The sequence below is a fragment of the Thermobia domestica genome, chromosome 5, assembly GCF_964235325.1.
Source record: "Thermobia domestica chromosome 5, izTheDome1.hap1.1, whole genome shotgun sequence".
Lineage (NCBI taxonomy): Eukaryota > Metazoa > Arthropoda > Insecta > Zygentoma > Lepismatidae > Thermobia > Thermobia domestica.
In genome coordinates, this window is record NC_137458.1 from 153,114,047 (window position 1) to 153,130,618 (window position 16,572).

Sequence of the window (16,572 nt, forward strand, 5' to 3'; positions counted from 1 at the left end):
TTAAAGAAAAAAATCAAATGAAATCTTAGTTTTACACCCCACGTTTATACCGGTTAGGTTAAAGGAGACGGTGATGATGAGAGATGAGTGAAATGGTGGAATGAAAAATGTGGGAGGAAACGGGAGAACCCCGACAAAACACACGAGCACGGTGTTTGTCCACCACAAATTCCACACAGCGCGAGCTGGGATTGAACATGGAACCCCAAGCACCGGAGGTGAACGCTCTGCCACTGAGCCACCGCGCCTCCAAAATTTTAAAGAAATATTAGTTACTAACAAGTAACACTTCCGATGTGTAACACTTCGATTTTGATAAAATTGGCAGGTAGATATTACACATGAAATAAACGAATACGTGTCTCCTATTTTCTGCGGGAAAACAGTTTTAAGGGGCAAAAGCCCCCACGCAAAATTTTGAAAGTTGACGCCCGAAAGGCAAAGAAATTGAACAGAAGTAAACGAAATTTTACACATATATTGCAGACAAAATTAGGGAATGCGTGCTTCGTATTTTCCTAAAAAAAAAAATAAATAAATAAAAAGCGGTTACGTGGGGCACGGAACCCTCAAAACTTTCATTACGAAATATTGAAAATGCTAGTAACAGTATGGAAAATGTATATAAAAGACATGAAGAATTGCAAGGAAACTTTGTGTAAGAACAGTACGCAAAAAATAAAGGAATACGGGTTTTCATATTCTGCGGAAAAGACGGTTTTAGGGAGTAAAAGCCCCCACCCAAATTGTTTTCAAATTAAGGCCCGAAAGACCAGAGGAAGTTAACCGAAGTCAATGAAATTGTGCTCAGATATTGTTAACATAAAATGAAGAAATACGGGCTCTTGATTTTCTTGAAAAAAAGAAAACCGTTTAGGTGGGACACAGACCCCTCCAAAACTTTGATTGTGAAATATCAAAACTGCTAATAACAGTATGTTAGAAGTGCTTGAGGGACAAAAAAAATTGAAACAACATATTGTGTATGGAAAAATTTACGAATACGGGTTTTCTATTTTCTGCGAAAAAAAGGTATTAGGGGCAAAAGCTCCCACCCAAAATTTTGAAAATTGAGGGCGAATGGCCAGAGGAAGTGAACTGAAGTGAATAAAATTGTTCATTGATACTGTAGACATAAAATTAGGGAATACAGGTTTGTTAATGTCCTGAAAAAAAAAAACAGTTTAGATTATACACAAACCCCTCCAAAACTTTGATCGTAAAATATCAAAAGTGCTAATAACAGTATGTCACAAGTACTTGAAAAACATGAAGAATTGGAACAAAACATTGTGTAGGGACAATATGCGGAAAACCGTTTTAAGAGGGCAAATTTACACACCCAAAATTTTTAAATTTGAGGCCCAAAAGGCACGAAGAACTGCACCGAATTGAATTACATTGCGCACAGATATTGTAGACGTAAGATGAGATAATTGGGTTTCGTATTATCCTGGAAAAAAAGCGGTTGAGTAAGGCACGGACCTTCTACACCGTTGATTACTAAATATCAAAATTGCAAATAAGCATATGTCAGACGTTCTTAAAGAATATTTCGAATTGCAACGAAACTTCGCATATTCGAAAACAATAAATGAAACGTGTTTCACCTTCAGTGGAAAAACACTGTTGGGGCCTAGGCCCCATCTGAAAAAAGTCGATATTTCCGTAATAGCGCAGGAAGGAGTGGAGCGAAGCAAATGAAATTGTGTGTAGATATTATATACACCCTATGTGAAATAAGCCCTTTAGTGTTTCTCAAATTTCCCTATCCGTTTTGCTTCAAATTTGGCAGATCAAGAGCAAACTGGAAATAAATCGACACGTATTTTGTTTATGCGAAAAACATTATAAGGGTTAAAAGTGCCTCCTGAAATTTTATTAAAAACGCTATACTGTTTGAGCTTGTAGTTGATCTGAAAAATTTAAAGAAATCGGATGGAAAAAAAATGAAATGAAATCTTTGAGTTTTACGTCCCACGGTTATGCCGGTTAGGCTAAAGGAGACTGTGATAATGAGAGATGAGTGAAATGGTGGAATGAAGAAAGTGGGAGGAAACGGGAGAACCCCGAGAAAACCCACGAGCACGGTGTTTGTCCACCACAAAGTTCACTTGGCGGGGGCTGGGATCGAACCCGGGACCCCAAGCACCAGAGGTGAACGCTCTACCACTGAGCCACCGCGCCCCCCAGAAATCGGATGGAGACACGATACATGTGAAACACGAAGGGCCATAGTTTACACACCCAATATCTACATACAATTTCATTCGCTTTAGTCCATACCTCTCGCCTCTCAAAGCCTCGGTCCACTCAACAGCTTTTTCTTTCAGGAAGAATACGAAACATATTCCCTCATCTTACCTCTACAATACTTGTGCACATTTCATTCATTTCGGTCCATTTCTTCTTGTCTTTCTTGCGTCAACTTTCAAATTTTTGAGTGGGAGCTTTTGCCCCCTAAAACCATTTATCCACAGAAAATAAGAAAACGCGTATTCGTTTATTTTTTGCGTATTGTTCATACGAAATCTTTCGTTCAAATTCTTCATGTCCTTTACATCTGACATACTGTTACTAGGACTTTTGATATTTCATGATTAAAGGTTTGAAGGGGTCCGTGCCCCACCTAACCGTTTCTTACAGGAAAATACGAAACTCGTCAAGTTATCTTGCAATTCTTCATGTCCTTTACACACATCTGACATACTGTTACTAGCACTTTCGATATTTCGTGATCAAAGGTTTGGAGGGATCGGTGCCCCAAACAACCCTTTTTTCTACGAATATATTTAAATACTTAACCCGTATTCCCTCATTTTATGTCTACAAAATCTGTGCACAACTTCATTTACTTTGGTTCATTCTTTTTGCCTTTCGGGTGTCAACTTTCAAAATTTTTCGTGGGTAGTTTGCCGCTAAAACAAATTTTCCGCAGAAAATAAAAAAAAACAGTATATGTTTATTTTTTTTTTTTTTTGCGTATTGTCCATACACAATGTTGAAATTCTTCATGTCCTTAACACACATCTGAAAAACTGTTACTAGCACTTTTGATTTTTTCTGATCAAAGGTTTGGATGCTTTGGTGCCCCACTAGGGTGCAGCGTTTTATCACTTTTTTTCGGAACGAAATGTAATACCTGGCAAAAGTGGCCAACCCACGTGGACATTACAGGTATAGATTTGTTTTGAAATCGAATAATATCTTCTGTGAGAACTATTGCCTTAAAGTTTCAAAATTTCACCGAAAATTACAAAAAATACCAAAGTTCTTCATGAATTTTAGTTATGTTAAAGTTAACATTTTTTGGTTAAATGCATGTCAGTTGCCTAGAAAACTGACATTCAAGTATAAAAATGTCAGTTTTGTGCCCTTGGGGGGATAGGGATGCCTTCTTTGGGGCCAGAAAAGAGGGCAAATTCAGTACATTTAAGCGGTTGTGCAGGTCCTCGCTCACCTGGTCATATAGCCTGTTCCAGAGTCTGCCACGTGGAGGTGGCTGCACCTAGGGCTCCTGCGCCAGCCCTACCCAACCAACCAACCATATATAGAGACGGATCAACTAATCCAATTCGTCACTGTCAGGAAAAATTGTCACAAATTGGGACTTTGATTGCAATTTAGACACAGCTTGCCTAGAAAGTAAGGTTGACCTGATCATCCCGTCCCTAGCATCACTGCCACATACTCGAGAGGTTGCTTCAGTGACTAATTTCACTATCCGTTCTACTGCCATCGTTTGGCATGTATAGACGGTGGAGGACTATTCTGGCACATTGTTGTCAGAAAGTGAAAGTTTGTCCATGAGCTATTTGTTTGGTACCGTCCTTAGAACTGGCGGTACAGTTATTGAAACATCAGTGATTTCCCAAAAAATCATTTTAGTTTAATCTTTCGCCTCAAAATTCAGTCTGGGAATGATGTTATATCTAATAGTGTTACGAAGACTCTCTGCTTCGTGTTTTCGAGCACTAAGAATGTTATGTAATGCATCTTGTCGGACGGCAAATAGAACGTCAGTCATCATGGCGAAAAGAACATTCTCTGGGAGTGCGAGAAATGCATTCATCTGAATAGATAAACGGATTACAGCCTAGTATTCGTTTGGTAAGTATCTAGACCTATAAATAGTCTCAAAGACGTGACGAGGACTATTAGCAATGGAAGACTTGAGATAAGTATCTCAGGTCTTTACTGGGTTTTCTGAGCTCTTCTGACTATGATGAGATAAGTCATATTTTATTGGTTTGAATGACACCACTGGAAGCTTTTCACAGTCAGATAGTTTTGAACCTATGGGACCTGTGTAAGAATATGGGCTTGAATTAGCGCCAATATGCGTGAAGAGGGCTCGGAAAGGCAGTTCGTTAAAATGTAAGAGACAAATAGTCTGTTAGCTCCTTTAATTTTCGACGAATACCTCCCTTCCAACCAGTGTTAGTGTTTGTTCCATCACACCCAAGAACCTCAACTTCATCAAGGTCACCTTCGATTTGGTTCATGATGTACTCGAAAATAGCCGTGGTCTCGTCATGGCCAGAGCCAGAGGATGGTGTCATGTCACCGACATATTGAGAGTTAGGTTCAGCCACAAGTGATAAGTGCTCTTCTCTAACGATGCCTGCATGTGCATGTGTTTTAGTGTCTTCCCTTTGACCATCAAAGTATAGGCTTTTAATGGGATCATCATTTCTAGAACTTTCTTTAAAATTCCGAGCAATTTTAAGTTTCGCACGCATTATTTTGCTCCTGTCCACAATTAAAGCAGACTTATGTTGCTAGATTGTTGAGAAATTATAATTCCAGCCTTTAAAGCTACCTGAAGCACAGTTGATGTTATATGTGCCACAGCCCTTTCGCTTATATTATATCTCTGAGCGATCATAGCAGTTTCAGTCAAATCTAGCTTCGGTTTAGATGTTCTGTCTCTGGGTTTGGTCTCTTCCTCAGAAGAGTTTTCCTCTGCTTTCTCTTCAAGGTCTGCTTCATTGTCACTGAAGTCATTTTTGTGATATAATAAATAATATTGACTTTAAAAAAAGAAATACTACATTTTCTGTGAAAATAGTGTTTAGCAAACTATTATCTGTAACGGCCAATTCATATAAGCTGAAGGCAACAGTAACCAAATATAGCGCTTGAGAAATGGCGCCCAATTTGAAGCGTATCGGGTCGTTCCTGATAGTGACGCTGAGTTACGCAGATCGGGACACGAGAAGGGCGTTGCAGTATTGTGAGGTGGAGGGGTGGGAGTGCCATGGTGAAAAATAACAATGCTCTGCTACCACTATGAACCACCACTAGAAGGAAAAGGCAAGGACGAAAATAGCTGTAAAAAAGCTTAATTGTACTGAATTTGCCCCCTTTGCCGGTCCCAGAGGAGGCACCCTTATCCCACCGCAGGGCATATAGCAGGCATTTTGAGATTTGAATGTCATTTTTCATAGCATCTGACATATATAAATCCAAAAACATGTTTACTTTAACATAACTAAAAATAATGAACAATTTTGGTATTTTTTGTAATTTTCAGTGAAATTTTGAAACTTTGAGGCAATAGTTCTCACAGAAGATATTATCCGGTTTAAAAAAATCTATACCTGTAATGTCCATGTGGGTGGGCCACTTTTGCCAGGTATTACATTTTGTTCCGAAAAAAAGTGGCAAAACGACCCACCCTAGTGCTAAACCCAATCGTTTTCTGAAGGAAAATACGAAACCCATATAATCATTTCACGTCTACAATGTCTGTGCAAAATTACATACACTTTGGTTCACTTTCTCTTAGCATTCAGCAACACATTTCAACATTTTGGGGTGAGTTTTTTTGCAACCTAAAAACCGTTTCTCCGCAGAAAATAAAAAAACTGTATGCGTTTATATTTGGCGTATTGTCCATACACAAAGTTTCGTTGCAAGTCTTCATGTGCTTTACACAAATCTGACATACTGTTACGAGCACTTTCGATATTTCGTGATCAAAGGTTTGGCGGGGTCTTTGCCCCACCCAACCCTTTTTTGCAGGAGTATACGAAAGCCGTTTTTTGTCATTTTACTTCTACAATATCTGTGCACAATTTAATTCACTTTGGTTAACTTGTTTTTGCCTTTCGGGTGTCATCTTTCAAAATTTTGTGTTGGGGATCTTGCCCCCTAAAATATTTTTTCCGCAGAACATAAAAATCCCGTGTTCGTTTATTTTTGCGTATTGTCCATACACAAAATTATGTTGCAATTCTCCATATCCTTTACAAATATCTGACATACTGTTACTAGCACTTTTGTTATTTTGTGATCAAAGTTTGGAGGGGTTCGTCCCCCACCCAACCGTTTTTTCAAGGAAAATTCAAAACCCTTTTTTGTCATTATACGTCTACAATTTCTGTCCACAATATCGTTTACTTCGGCTCACTTCTTTTTGCCTTTTGGGAGTCAACTTTCAAAATTTTGGGTTGGGGCTTTTCCCCCCTAAAACCGTTATTCCGCAGAAAATAAAAAACGTATTCGTTTGTTTTTTTCGTATTGTCCAAACGTAAAGTTTCGCTGCAATTCTTTATGTTCTTTACACACATCTGACATCCTGTTACCAGCACTTTTGAGTTTCGTGATCAAATGTTTGGAGGGGCCCATGCCCCACCCAACCGTTTTTTCATTAAAATACGAAACCCGTATTCCTTCATTTTACGTCTGCAATATCTGTGCACAATTTCACTCATTTCGTTTCAGTTGTTCTTGCCTTTCGGGTGTCAGCTTTAAAAATTTTGGGATTGTCTTTTATATTAAACCTTTACATTATGTATTTTTTTCTTTTTTATGAAATTCTTCTTCCGGATGGAAAGATGGAAATGGTTTTCTCTGATATCTGTTTCTTGCCATTCATCTTGTTTGAACTGCTTAAGTAAGATCATTTTCTAACTTTTGATGTCATCCAACTCCGTCACAATAATAAAGTTGTCATTCTTAACAATTTGTTTTATTCTCTTATTTGCAGTTTGCCACATTGATATATTTGTTACAAAATTGAGGTTTGGTCCAACGCCTTTCGAATTCGCAACCAACCGAAGCGCCGAGCTTTTTGGGTTGCCTGCTATTGCAGGAAAAAGAGAATTGCAGGTGGTAATGCACTTTTGGAGTCGTGTATACATATGTAAAAGAGTAGACACACTGAGATTTACATATAAAATATACATTTATAAAAGAATATAAACTCGGATTTACATATAAAATCTACATATATAAGAGTAGAAATCCTGATTTACATATAAAATCTACATTTATAAAAGAGTAGAAACTCTGATTTACATATAAAATCTACATATATATAAGAGTAGAAACTCTGATTTACATATAAAATCTACATATATATAAATGAGTACAAATTCTGATTTACATATGAAATCTACGTTTGTAAAAGATTAGAAACACTGGTTTACATATAAAATCTACATTTATAAAAGAGTAGAAACACTGATTTACTCATCATTATTAGTCATTATTAAAAACACTGACTATTAGTCTTAGAACCTTGAGGTTTTGTAGAAATAATCTCCTTGTACTCTAGGCTGCAGATAAGACAGAATTTTGTAATATGGATCTCCTATAAACGAAAAGGGAGCTTTGAAAGATTTTTTTTTATTATTATTATTCTCAAGATCTATAAAACTATTAGGTTTAGAACCTTGAAATATTCCACAAGTATCCTAAGTTGTCTACAAGATAAACTATGAGCCGTAAAGATAAACCCAGAATAAGCGTTTACATAACTTCAATGCACTAATAAGTATTTTGAAACCAGGAAAAAAGAAAATCGGTTTCTTATATTTTCCATAAACCATATTCGTTCCGGCGAAGAATGGGCATTCTCCTAGTTATGGTACTTTCTAAATTATTTAGCGTTATAAACTTTTGGTGGAAAGTAGAAATGAGATTGATAGGCAAAATATACTAATTTTGCTGAAAATGCAAATGAATGTTTGTAATGCTTTTGCTTCACAATATTTGAAGTTCATTATGTCAGTGAATTCTTTGGATGATATTTTTAAACTTCAAATACTGTGAAACAGATGTGATGTATTACAAACTTTCATGCTTGGATTTTGTCAAACCACTACTATTTTGCCTATGGACTCTTAGTCCGGAGAACTCCTCAACTAGCTACAGCAATACACTTGCCTCAATCAAAACCTTGTGCCACTCTTCTTGCTTAATGGACAATATACAGTAGTTATTCTAAATTCTTTTTCCTAATAAGATGACGATGTCTTACCCATTTGTGCGATCTCAGTTCTAATAAGGCCTTTTTAATTTAGCTCTTACTTGTCTTTTCTTCTTTAATAGACAGAGTATTACTAGTGATAGTGTACATTGAGTGTTTTATTATTAATATTATTAGGTATTTTCTTTGCTTTACCTTTTATACATTTCACTGTTTGTTACAAAAATCGTCAAATTTTTGCAAAATTTTCACGAAACATTTTTTGAAGAGTTGGGTGGGGTGGGGGATGGTAAATTCACTTCTTCATTATTGACTGGTTTCAGCTCCAAGAAGTAGCGACTGTGGGAACCTCATAGAATCACATTGTATCGGAATTAAGGGGGGCATGCTGGCTCAGTAGTAGAGCGCTTACCTCTGATACGTGGGGTCTTCGGTTCGATCCCCGGCCAAGGAAGCTTGTGGTGGACAACTTCGTGTCTGTGGGGTTTTCTCGAGATATTCCCTTCTCCTCCCAGATTCTTATTCCACCAATTCTTCCATCATCATTCACTTGTCTTAATCATTGTCTGCCTTAACCTAACGGGAATAATGAAAGTTAAACTGAAATACAGTAGAGCGTCGATTATCCGAACGTCGGTCAACCGAACGACCGCTTAACCGAACTGTGTACTCGCTCGCACCTGTTACTCTCCCACCCTACCGTCCATCATCCCCCTCACTCCCAAACCAAGTTTCCCACAGTAGTCGCCGCAACTGAGGCACCGCTGGCGGAACATTGCTTCTAATGAGGCCTTCATAAGGCGTTGCCTTTGTACGTTACTTTGTAATACTTAAAGAGATGCCTGTTTTTATGAATAAATTTACTGTACAGTACTTCTTTTTGGCAAATAAACATGTACAGTTCGATTATCCGAACAAACCAGTTTTCCGAACACCCATGTCCCCCAATTACTTCGGATAATCGACGCTCTACTGTATTTCATTTCATTTTCATTGATCAAAATCTAATATCTTTAAAAAAAAAAAAAAAATCAGTCGTGAAACATGCTTCTTACATCACGAGGGAAAAAGGTGCGTTAAATTCATTCTGATTCTCGATTAACTGTAAACTCAAGCAGTAAAAGTGATTGTGGAGCCTCAGAAAATTTCATAACATATTCCACCAAACTTGATTTACGAAAGTTATCGTGGGAGTATTTTTAAGTGATGAGTGGAAGTAAATTAACTATTTATTCTTCATTGATTTAACTACATGCGATGGGAATCGTTGGGAAGCCTCAGAGGGAATATGTGCCATGTTGCATCAAAATTCGAATATTTTGGTGAAAGTTGTCAAAGAAAATTATCTTCTATCATATTATTTAAGTAAAGAGACTTCAAAGTTTGGCAGAGCTTATACTCTTTCATCCACTTATCCTTTGGTTTATTTCAACTGCAACCAATAGGTATAATTGAACTACACCAAAGAAAATACTGTACACCTGATTTTTTTTTTTAATCTAAATCAAATTATTTTTAGTTTAGGTATACTTGAAAATTGTTCTGTATATAAAACTTGCAACATGGGGTGGACTTTACTCCTTATTCACGAAGCTGCAACCACAAACAATAAGGTTCTTTCGAAAAGTTGGGCGAAGCCACATACCAAGTTTCATTAAGCTCGGTTAAGTTTTACAAGAGTTATCGTGGAACGGTTAGACATACAAGTGCAGTTGAGTCGAATGGTAAAAACTGGCTATGCCCAAATCAATTAATCTATTCCAAATGTCGTGTTAAGTGGACAGTAATAGATTTCTTCTCTTTTGTTGTTTGTGTTCGTTTCTTCCAAAATTTCGTCATTTTTGTCGTTGTAAGACATGCAGTATTCTGCTCCAACACATCACAAAAATTTCCCAACTTTGTTCCTCCATATTCATGCCTCTAACCCATGTTTTGCAACGTTCCGAAATAAAGATGCTGGTGAAAAGTTTATGCATTGTGGTCTATTTTTTCTTTGTTTCGTTCTTTTCTTTCTTTTTCCTTTATTTCTTTCATAGCTTGAATATTCTACTTGCATCTTTCATATTTCTTCCGTTCGAGATATAAACAAACTTCCCTTGTACGGGGAAGGTTATCACATCTTCTATTCTTAGAATACATTTGATTCGTCTTGTCCTTCCCTTATACATATATTTCTCCCCTCTAGTTTCTTTCCTGTTTATTTTCAGTTTACTTTTTTCTTTCGGTTATTTATTTAGGGATTCAAGAGATTGAGAAATTCTACGTCAAACCGTATGCAAAGTTCCAATTTGCATAAGGCGTGAAAAATTTTTGAAATTTGTCCTAAGAAAAAAAATTAAAAAATCACGTCCCTCCGCCCCCACTTGGTGTTCTTTGGTCCATCTTTGACTTGACTAATAAAAAACCCCGACTTAAATATCTGTTATAGAACCAAAATAAGCGGTCAAAGACAATATTACGTCATGGTAACAACAGTTACCAAAAATCCTAAAAGGGTTAGTCAACCTGCACACGAGTTCTTGCTTCAGATCCTCGCTATCTGTATGTTTGCAAAGCTACGTAGAATAGCACGGTTGTTGACGGTAGTTAACACATCGGATTAAACAGCAAAAACACTTGATTTCTTCATTCATTCTCTCACTTGATCCTCAATGTCTTGTCATTGAAAAGTTCCTCTGTGTGGTTTCTTTCTCTGACACAGAAATTTGTTCAGTTTCTGAGCAGTTGAAAGTCACAAAATTTGTCAGATTTGGCAACTTCTCGCCAACTGGAAATTGCATTTTAGATTCTGCTATTCAAAATGCTTCAAAAGGGTCTTTTGGATACTTGTAATATTTTCCATTTATCTTCTTGCAAATGACCTCTTGTCACGTAACTACTAAGGAAAAGTTCTGCAAGTTAAGGAAGTTTCATAGGATCAATAAAGAAAATTGTAGAACACACAATACATCTCATAATCTTTTATTAATACACTGCACGTAGGCCTGAGTAAATCCCGTGTTCCAGTATAAACATAGCATATAGATGTTAGGCTGAGTTTGCGGTAAACTTGAAGTGATAGTAGATGTCAAATGGAAACAATTTTCTTATAAACCCATATGAGTATGTTTTACTCTGCGAGCATTTGAAATTACCATCATGCAATAGGTTTTTCCATTCAAATTAAAATAAACCGCCTGCAGTGTCCGTTAACCCGCTATACGTAGCTCTTGTACTGGTTGCCTAACACAAGGATAAGAACCTTTGTAGTGGCAATGTTAATCTTACGAGCTCAAAGCAATCTCTAAAACGTTTAGTAGAAAAATAGCGGCACATTTTATTTATTTATTTATTTTTAATAATGCAAACTGGTAACTACACAAAGTTTGGAATTGACCAGCTAAAATGACATTTATTTCTAGAGCTTGTGGTTTCCGAAATCTTATTGTTGAAAAGAGTTGACGAAAAACCTATAAACTTAGCATTTTAACCCCTTACTGCATGCCGTGCTATATATGGCACATACCCTTCTTTTTCACTTTAGCTTTTTTGTGATTTATCAAAGGTATCAAATGACTGTTTTGTCTGCTGTGTGAGATATTGACGTGTATGAATAAGAGATTTTGGTGTTATCTGGCATGTTCTTTGTGAGTTGTAAGTGTGTCATATATGGCACTTACTTATTTCTCGTCGGAATTAAGTGAAAAATCTAAAATTCAAGTTTTAATTCATTTTTCAAGTTCCCATATGAGGATTTCCAATACTGATTTTTTTTTCGCTAAAAGAAACAAATCATGCAGAAAGGGGTTAATAGTACAATATATAGATACTTCGGGAAGAGAACCGAGATACATTTTAACATATCGATTCTGTTCACGGAACTGAAAACTGATTCTTCGTCTTTTCCGAGAAAAAAATCAAAATACATTTTGATATCATAACCTGCGAACATTGTTTGCTCAAAACGTTACAAGTTGCAAATGATATTGAGCAACTGTTAAATGCTAATTCGAAGGAACAATCATTACAGCAGTTTTGTTACATAACTTAATTTCTCTTTTACTTGCAATTTCGTTTCCACTTCAATATCAATTTCGGTCTCAGAACCAAAACCAATTTTCTTGGAAAATAAATTTCGGTTCCGGGCCGAGACTGATTTTATCGGACAGTTGGTTCCGGTACTCACTCCTAAACCGTTTAAAAAAAAAAAAAATAGAAAATCTCTTTTGGTCCCCTTAGATAGGAGGCATGATGGGAGGAAATGTATGAAAACAATATTTTGTCAAATGACGTCCTATTTTCTTTTTCCTTTATCTTTAAATTACCTCCGATATTAGTCTTTTCCCCCTTTACTATTTTGACACTTTTTTACTAGTGTTCCGTTTGACACTGCTTATTTTCTCATGGGGCTATGGTGGCTCAGTGGTGGAGCCCTTATGATTAGAGATAGACTATGAACAGGCACATGGAGTTTTAACTGTACAATGTGTTTACATTCTTTCTGGCTTTCTAGATCAGATTCGCTGCCTTTTAACTCACTGAGATCTCCATTTGCCTGATGATGCTAAATCAAAAACAGTAACTTGTATAACCAACTGTTGTTGGTCTTAGATACATGCATGCATGCTGACTAGGAGTTTAAATTGGAACTAGGGCTGTGCGATATTTCAATATATCGATATCTTGATATTTTTCGGCATTTTCCATTCTCTTACAAAGACTCAGTTATGTTTAATGAGGCCCTATATAAGAACCAATAGTTCTGTTTCTCAGTGATTCAACAATCGAACACCACTTTTGCTAGCTTGCTGGATCTTTTTTACTTCTGAACACCGGTAGGAGAGAAGAAAATATGATGACCGTGAAAAAAGAAAGAATCTAATTCTAGATTTCAACGGTTTGTAACGTTTCATCGCCCCCTACATTCCCCCCCCAAAAAAAATGGCTGTGCGTCTGTTCTTTCGATACGCTTTGGGCTATTCGATATTTCAATATATCAGTTAATATTTCGAAATATATCGAAAAGGTTTTCTAGTCAATATTTTCGATATATCGATAAAGTTCCGAAATTTTATCAATATTGATTTTCAGATTCAGATATCACACAACCCAAATTAGAGTTAGACAGTTTATAAATTTCATCTCAAGTGCCTACCATAGAAGTTTCAAATTTTTATTATTACCCTTCTTTTTGCTCCAAAAATTTTTGGGAGTTATTTTTGGATATTCATCTGACGTATAACCATCAAGGAACTTTTGACCGTGATTTACGGTTATTTACTCAACGTTGAAAAAAAAAAAAAAAAAAAAAAGCAGAGAACTGGCAGTGCCAGTCCGTGATTCTGATCTCAACACACATCCATGATAAAACACGTTCGTATCAACAAGAAATCGTGTCGTGTGAAGAGAGAGAGAGAGAGAGAGTAGAGTAGTGTAGAGTGTATGGTGTTATCCATTCCATCCATCCGTTCGTGCAGGAGTAAAAGGGAAGTAAGTGTCTGCGTGGCGCTTCCGACTCCACTCGGTCGGTCGGTGCAAAAACCTAAAGAACGAAAACGTAGCCAAAGCCACCTGTTGTCTAAGTGACTGAACTCCCAACCAACAAACTAGCTGGCTCTCTGGCTGCTGCCATTCGATGCAACCTGTTAACAAGGCTTCTTCTGGCTTCTGCGTGAGAGTGTGACTGAGTGACTGGGAGTGAAGAAGAAAAAGAAGAAGAAGAGGGGGAGAATCAGCAGAAACAAGAGGTAGAGAGACGATCAACTAAAAACACCGCCGCTACAATCGACGACAACAACAAACACCGTCGTCGTGTGACAAAGCACATGTAGACCGGAACCATTTTGTTGTGAGATTGAAAAGAAGAAAAAAAATCCATTCAGAACTAATAATAATCAAAGGAACAACTATATAAACAAACATGGAAAAAATTGTTACTAGTGTTTAAGCCGGTAATGAATATCGTGAACAATAATAGTTTTTTTCATCAACATTTCTAGAAATCAAGCAGTGTAACAACCGCGCTCTCTCGTAAAGTGCCTTAAAAAAAAAAAAAAATCTTTCCTGAATACAGGAGAAAAATTCCAATCAGTGTGTACGCGCTCTGGTGATAATTATTACAAATTGCTTTCTCTTCGGCTGAAGAGAAAGAGCAAAAAAAACTAGACAACCATATAGAATAAGAAAAAAAACATTGTGTGTTTGTATGTGTTTGTGTGTGTGTGTGTGTGTATACCGGCGCGGCGCGCGAGTGTGTCCGGAATGGAGCGGCCGAGAGCAATCACTAAAAAAATTACAAACACTGCCACCTGTGATCATCGATTTGTAGTGTTCACTATAATCGTGTTTCCTGCATAATCAGTCGTCCGAATTCGTTTCAGAGGTTCGGGGTTCGTGTTTACGCTTTTCTTATAAAAGAGAAAAAAATAACTTTTTTTGATTTACGCGCGTGTGTGTTCTATCAGAATAGGTGTGGAAGAAAGAAAGAAAAAAAAATCATGCACGGATTCAGGATGTGTGATATATATGTTATCTAATAAGTGTCGTGATGGTTTCCTATTGAGGATTAGCATATCAAAAAAGCTGCAATGGCTCTGCAAATCCTTGTGATAACAATTAATTGATTCCTTCGTTCCTATTTCTTTTTTTTTTATGACGGTTGGTGAGTGACAGTCCATATAATTTTATCACTAGTGTGTGCATACGTATACAGTATATGTATATCTCAAATGCCTTTTCGATATGAAGTGATATTGCAGAAATGTTCATAAATACAGCTGTTTCTTCCCCAAGTGTGCCTATAATTTAGTGCGGAAACGTGGCAGTGATACAATTCATCCCAGGAGGAAGGAAAACTCAGAACTTTATTGCCTGAAGGGTTTTGGCGTGGTAGAGCCTTCCAAAGGATACACAACTAAAAGCAAAGCTCAACTTCTTTTGTTGAGGTTAAATAACCTCACAGAGTATCTGTCGTGTTTTGCCCGGAGCCGTTTGTTGCTTTTATATGCATGTCTCTGAGCGTAAGAACGGGACAGCACAGCGCAACAGAAGCCAACAACAACAACAACAACAACAACAAGAGGAACAACAGCTGGTGGTTACTGGAATCAGAAACGAGAACAACCGAGTGCCTTCGGTGACACATACAACACCGCCAACAACAATGTCTTCGAAACTTGTTGGGGTGCGTCCGAAATCGTATCCCGCGAAGTATCGGAGTGTTGGGTCGACTCACGATGACACAACCACTGAGGGTTGGACTCGATCTATGGGCAGCGGCAACTATCCAAAGACTTTGCCCAACTCCTTAATGTCGTCCGAACCTTCTGAAAAGAGATACAGTAGTGGTGCTTATCCGCGGAAATATCCTGTATCTCAGAAGCTGGAACCACCTAATTACACATCTCTAGGTACCGGGATTGAATCCTGGAGAAGAAGTCCTCGATTGGAATCGCGAAGATTTTATGACAGGCCCACATCGATTCCACTTCGAGTAGAATGGGAATACCGGAAGGGGGTAAGTAAAATAGCCTTACTTATCATGTTCTTTTTTTCATCAACAATTAGAGGTTTGTTAATTATTGTATCCGTATACTTGTAATCAACAGCAACATTGTATATTTATACTATCGCCTTCTGCAGCTAGAGTAAGAAAGAAAAAATAGCAATTAAATATTTGCGATAATCAGACCCCCAAAAAACTTGTGTGGATTATATAGGGCTCTAGGTACATGTAGTGGTGATTTCCAATTTCTTCCAGGGTGGACTTTCAAAGTATAAGGGGGCTGAAAGTAGTACTGCGAACTGTTAACTTAAGTTGAGCACGATCAGAAATATGAACCCGGAAGGAATCTGTCTCGAACCCCCCTGAAATCATCTCTGACAGTGAGTATGACGGAGAGGGAGGGGCGCTACCCAGGTTCTAACTAATTTTGTGTATCAAAGACAGATGCGACGATTACAATAGAAGAACAAGAGCAGGCTGGCTATTTTTTCTTCTTCTTGTATATGAAAGATTTGAAATTAGGGAGTAGAGTGAGAGGACAGAATAAGAATTGGGATTGGGGACATATGTATTTCTTCATAAGAACAGACTTTCTTCAAGAAAATTTTTGTTCAGGGGAGGGAGACGAAATTAAAATGTGAGAGACTGCACTGTGACACTATTTGCTAAATGGCGTACATGCACAAGAGTTACATGCAGGGGCGAATCCATGGGGGTACACCGTGTCCGGACCCCCCTCCAAAAACTTCGTAACTCAACATACAGTTGTACACTTTTTCAAAAAAACTATACTTCTTTAACAGAGAAATGACTGATGTAACATGAAAATTTGATCTTACACTTCATCTGTACTCTTTTTGTTAATGATAGT

The 16,572-nt window shown here is 37.3% G+C and overlaps 1 protein-coding gene across 2 annotated transcripts in view; it reads left to right on the forward strand.

Moving 5' to 3' along the window:
* The window catches only part of Lmpt (four and a half LIM domains protein limpet), a 934,906-nt gene that overhangs the window by 98,860 nt on the left and 819,474 nt on the right, over nucleotides 1-16,572 (forward strand). The window contains exon 1 of one of the 2 annotated variants that reach the window (XM_081759223.1): nucleotides 15,186-15,713. The exons of the other annotated variant lie outside the window; for it this stretch is intronic. Within the exon in view, the coding sequence (XP_081615349.1) occupies nucleotides 15,201-15,713 (513 nt within the window). The 5' untranslated portion in view covers nucleotides 15,186-15,200. Of the gene's footprint in view, nucleotides 1-15,185; nucleotides 15,714-16,572 lie in introns of those variants that run through there. 2 annotated transcript variants of the gene reach the window in all.